This window comes from Lycium ferocissimum, chromosome 6 (assembly GCF_029784015.1).
Source record: "Lycium ferocissimum isolate CSIRO_LF1 chromosome 6, AGI_CSIRO_Lferr_CH_V1, whole genome shotgun sequence".
Lineage (NCBI taxonomy): Eukaryota > Viridiplantae > Streptophyta > Magnoliopsida > Solanales > Solanaceae > Lycium > Lycium ferocissimum.
The window spans coordinates 20,481,536-20,487,504 of NC_081347.1; the positions used below are offsets into that span (position 1 = coordinate 20,481,536).

At 38.4% G+C, this 5,969-nt stretch overlaps 1 protein-coding gene across 1 annotated transcript; it reads right to left on the minus strand.

The window, feature by feature from the left end:
• Window positions 1-335: 335 nt before the first annotated feature.
• LOC132059484 (uncharacterized) lies at window positions 336-2,216 on the minus strand. The gene has a single exon (XM_059452104.1). It carries the CDS (start codon window positions 2,007-2,009, stop codon window positions 525-527), a length of 1,485 nt encoding a protein of 494 aa, XP_059308087.1. The 5' UTR covers window positions 2,010-2,216; the 3' UTR covers window positions 336-524.
• Window positions 2,217-5,969: the final 3,753 nt, after the last annotated feature.

The following is a 5,969-nucleotide window of genomic DNA, read 5'->3' on the forward strand; positions in this document are numbered from 1 at the left end:
CGAAAGTATAACGAGGGGTATATTTAAACCTTTTCTCATAGTACAAGTGTATATTTGGCCCTTTTCCGTAAATAAAAAGTCTATTACTTAAATTCTTTAATGTGAATATTCATTCTTCAAAGTATCCCAATGGAATATCTACAAGTAGAACCCTCTTTTGAATTATTCCCTTGAGTGAGATAATAAACTACAAGGAATCCAGAGACAAGCAATGGTGGAGTAGTAAAATTAAATATAAGAAAGAGAATAGTAGTAATAAAGTACAATCAATGCATAACTATTATGCTATCTATCTAAGTTATTGAATAAGTTACCATTGAAAAAGGCCACAAAGGTTACTGCAATTGCATCATTTATTCAAAGTAAAGCCTTCATAAATTACAACTTTCAATAAAGAAGAAATAATGTTTTCCTCTTCTTCTCTTTTCTCGCTTTCTAACTAAAAACAATAGCTCATTGAGTAATTTTAAAAAAGAAAAATAATCAAAAGGAAGGAAAAAAAAAAAAAAAAAGACACTTTTAATTCAGCTCTTTTTACCTTCTTCACCCCCTTCTTCTAAATAGGTTTTCTTCATTCTTTCAGCTCTACTCAACAAACAAATCAAAAGAAAACACGTGGCATAAATTGCATGAATTCTCCAACTTGTCCTAGGTGGCATACGTAATACAGCCTTATGAAACACTGTCATGTAATAATGCAACCCAACAGCAAAGCCCACAAATGTTTGGGCCAGCCCAATCATCTTTGTAGCATGCCCAGTCTCAGTTGAGAATACTAAAACAAGGTACATCAATAACATCAAAAGGTACAACACATAACCAAGTGTTTGCATGAGTTGTAGGCAAATGTAAGTGGACTGTGAAGTAGCATAGAAAAACTTAAGTGGTTCTAAACCAGTGACTAAAGAGGAAAGACATAGGATTGAGAAGTATATTGAGAGATAAACTTGGATGAATATTAATAGTCTTTGGAGTGAAAAATAAGCTTTGATTTTATTGAAAATGAGAGAAACAAGAATTAGAGGGATTATAATGAATATAAATGAAAGTATAGAGGCAATTGTGGGTGCATATTTGTTGCCTACTAGTGGTTTGAAGTTCTTGGTGAACTCTTTATTGGCTTTGTTGAGGTAAACTTTTGATGTTTTTGAGATTTTCTCTAAATCTGGTAAAAGGGTTTCTTGAAATTTGGATGGTAAATCTATAAAACCAGACATTAAGTCATCTTCATCGTTTTCTAGCCAATAAGGCTGTGCATCCTTATGTGTAGTTTCTTTCTTGGTATTTTTGTTTGTGGAAGATTGGTTTTTTGTTGTGTTCTTGGATTTGGATTTGGATTCATTGAGGTTGTTTGTGTTGGTGACTTTGGTTGTTTTGTTCTTTGGTAAAGAAGAGGTTATTTTTGATAGATCTGAGGATGTTTTTTTGGTTGAATTTGAGGACTTGGTGGAAGTGGAATTGAGTTTTTTCAATTGGGATTTTAGTGAAAGTTTCTCTTTTGGGGTGGGCTTGATGAGCTTTGTTTTGTTCTTGGTTGAACCAGAAAATGAATCAGATAAAGAAAGTTTAGTTTTTGCAAGCTTGGTTTGGTTCTTGATTGAAGAAGAAGAAAAAGAAGAAATCTTGGTTAATTTGGTTTGGTTCTTGGAAGAGCTAGTGGTGGATTTGATGAGTTTGGTTTGGTTCTTGGAACTGGAAAATGAAGTTAAATTGGATTTCTTCTTAGAATCATCAATGTTTGAAATGGATTTTTTCTTCTTGATTGGTTGAGAAGAATCATTAATGTTTGAAATGGATTTTTTCTTCTTGATTGGTTGAGGAGAATCATCATCGTTATCATAATCAATAATGTCTAGCTCCAAAATTCTTCTTGTTATTCTTGCATTGTTCTTCTTAATTTGATGACTCTGAGCAGAAATGAATGAAGAAGCTAATAAGACTAAAAGAAAACATAGTACTAAAAGTACCTTAGAAAAGCTGCAATTTTGTTGAGTAGTAAGTGGAGCCATATGTACTGAATTCTATGACTGAGTTTGGCTTTGTTGAAAGATATAAAGACTCAGTTGGATCTGAAGTTGAGAAAGAATGATAAAAATGTGTGTCGGGGTTGTGAGGATGAGAGAGAATATTAATGGTACCGTCACTAGATTAATAGTGTGTATGTATGGGTAAATGATGATGGAAGCAGGAGACTTTAATGTCAAAGTAGTATGAGATGAGTCACATGGAGCAAGTAGACATGCACACTATCCAAATACTACGCGTTTTGGCTACTATTTATTTATTTTTGGACAAATGTGCAAATACATCCTTCAATTTTGCCATTTAAAGCACATATCTTTCCTGGTTAAAAAAAATGGTGCATATATAGCCCCTGCCGTTACACAAAATGATAATAGCGGAAGTATATATGCACCACTTTTTTTAATGAGAAGTATATCTGCTCTAAATCATAAAGTTGAGGGGTATATTTGCACCCCCATGCCACCCCACCAAACCAAAAAAAAAAAAAAAAAAAAAAAAAAAAAAAAAAATCAAATGAAAAAGTGACGTTGGGAGAAAGACTAAAATAAATATAAATAAATGATTTAGTTTTTATAAGTATTTGCAGCGGCGGAGCCAGAATTTTTATTAGGGGAATTAAAAAATATAAAGAAGTAAACACACATAGAAGCCAAGGAGATTCAACATATACTATATATATTACATATATAAAATAGTTTTAACCTTATATGTATAGTATAATTTTCGCTGAAGGGGACCCGTCGCTCCTTTCTGGCTCCGCCCCTCCGTATAGTTGTTGTATTTGAAAACATGATTAAGAAAATAAATTGTTTAATTTTACAAACAGTAGTACTATTATTGTTTTAAGATGAAGGAAAGGAAAGGAATACTTTTATTTAGCAATAGCGTGACTCTAAGAAGTGCATTCTCACTAGTAAGCTCATTAACAATTGGGTAGGCATTAAGATGACAAAGATATCTATGTTAATATAATGTTATAGTGCATGTAAATAGTTACTACTGTGGATTTATTTAATGAACAAAAAAAATCTGAAACCTTCACCGTCAGACTGTAACCATCAAGTGCCCAAAAATATCATCATCTCATCACTTATTGTGGAAATGTTACTTTATATGATCGTGTTAGAGTCTGTACATATTTAGTCTCCCATATATTTTGTAATCCTCTATTTTAGGATCCAATATGTTAGAATTCATTAGTCAAATTAGTTCCTAATTTGTAGCCTACAATTATGATGTACATGATGTATATTAACCTATGGAATGAATGAAAAACGACAGGGAAAATATTCTCTTACATGGTATCAGACTAGGTCTCTCCTAAAACTCTAGCAACCTAAACCCTAGCCGCCGCCAACTTTATTGCCTTCCTTCTCTTCGGCTCTTCCTCCTCCCTTTCTCCATGGCTGACACCTCCAAGTTGCACCCTGCGACTACAGTCACCAATATCAAATCATGCATTCCTATTGTTCTTGACTATGAAGGCAGCCAATACAACAACTCGGGCTACCCTCTTCAAGCTCCATTCCGAGCAAACTTGGTGATCGACCATATACTACCTCCTGCCTCCCCCACCGTGCCACCACCGGCAACGGCAGCCGAGAAACTTGCTACGAAAGCTCTATGGGAACGGCTAGATGACATTGTTCGTCAATGGATATATGGTACCATATCGAATGATCTTCTCAACACGATCATTCATCAAGAGGACACTGCAGCCGAGGCATGGAATCGTCTTGTTCATCTCTTTCAGGACAACAAATCGGCTAGGGCTCTTGCTCTTGATGCAAAATTCACCAACACCAAATTGGTGGACTTTCCGAATGTGAAAGCATATTGCACGAGGTTAAAGGTCCTTGCAGATAATCTCGCAAACATCGGCCACAGAGTTTCCGACGAACGACTTGTGCTTCGTCTTCTGCGTGGATTATCGGAGGAATATAAAACCTTTCGAACGAAGGTACAGCACCGTACTCCTCTCCCATCTTTTGACGTTGTTCGGTCAATGCTCGAACTTGAGGAAGACAGCCATGGCGAGGACACCATCCACGACTCCGGGTCGAATGCTGCTCTCGTTTCCCACAATGTTAATCCTCATAATTTTTCTAGTAATGGGCAGTCCAACAATTCTGAGAATGGTTCTAATAATCGAGGAAATTCTCACAATCGCGGAAAGAAGAACAACCGCGGTCGTGGCGGCGAGTCCGCAACAGCCCACCGCGGTGGCTCGGGGAAAAGGGCAAAGGGCGGCGGGGCGGGCGGCCCGCACTTTCGCCGGGGCACCGCGCCGCGCATCGCCGAACCAAGGGGCTGCTGCCCAGTCATGGTTCTACCCCCCTTGGGCTGCTTGGGGGCCTCAACCGTGGGCCACCCCATCGTGCCCCTACCCCCCACCGGGCCGGCGCGGCCTCGCGGACGCGGCCAGCCGGTCACGGCCGGCTCAGTCCCAACAAGGTATTCTCGGTGCTCGTCCTCCTCAGTCATTCTATTCAGCAGCCCCGTCTTCACATGGTGGCTATGCGCCCACGGATATTGATCAAGCTATGCATACAATGTCGTTAAATCCGTCCGAAGACAACAATTGGTACATGGACACCGGAGCCACATCTCACATGACCAACTCCCAAGGTACTCTCTCATCTTACTATCAATTGAGCAAAAATAATAGCATTGTTGTTGGTAATGGTAACATGATTCCTATTCGTGGTTATGGTCATACTTCCCTTCGAGTAAATCCCTCCCTAACCCTGAAAAATGTTTTACATGCACCTAAACTCATCAAAAACCTTATTTCCATTCGTAAATTTACTATCGATAATATGGTTTATGTTGAATTTGATCCTTTTGGCTTTTCTGTGAAGGATTTCCGGACGGGGACCAAACGCATGAGATGTGAGAGTTCGAGTGATCTTTATCCATTCTTCCAACAATTTCAAGCCATCTCGTCTTCCGCACCATCTGCTTTTAGTGTCATCTCTCCTCATATTTGGCACTCCCGTTTAGGTCATCTAGGGGATGTTATTCTAAGTTCTTTACGTAGTAGTAGTTTGATTGAATGTAATAAGGCTCGAAACAATGTTTGTCATTCTTGCCCTCTGGGGAAATTAATTAAATTGCCTTTTTATGACTCTCCTTCAACTACTACTATGCCCTTTGACATTGTTCACAGTGATTTATGGACTTCACCTGTTCTTAGCTCTTCCGGTCATAGATATTATGTTTTATTTCTTGACAATTACACTAATTTTCTTTGGACTTTTCCCATCAAAACAAAGTCCCAAGTTTATAATTGTTTGTTGGCTTTCCGGATTTTCATTCGCACTCAGTTTGAAAAAGAAATCAAAACTTTTCAATGTGACAACGGGCATGAATTTAATAATGGTCCTTTTTATAAATTTTGTGAACAAAACGGGATGCTTTTCCGCTTTTCTTGTCCCCACACTTCCCCACAAAATGGTAAGGCGGAACGGAAAATTAAATCCATCAATAATATTGTTCGTACGCTCCTTGCCCATGCATCTATGCCCCCCTCCTATTGGCATCACGCCTTGGCCATGGCAACGTACCTACACAATATTCTCCCTTCTAAAATCTTAGCATATAAGACACCTACTCACATTCTTTATCAAAAGAATCCATCATACTCTCATCTCCGAGTTTTTGGCTGTCTATGCTTTCCTCTCTTTCCCTCCACACAAATTCATAAACTGCAATCTAGGTCCACTCCGTGTGTTTTCCTAGGATATCCTTCCAATCATCGGGGGTACAAATGCTATGATTTATCGAGCCGAAAAATAATCATAGCCCGGCATGTGTGGTTTGATGAAAGTTCCTTCCCATTTTCACAAATAAATACTCCATCTCCTACCTCATATGAGTTTTTGGGTGATGATAATTCCCCATTGAGAATCCATTTGTTGCATGACCAGGCCACTGCTCCACCA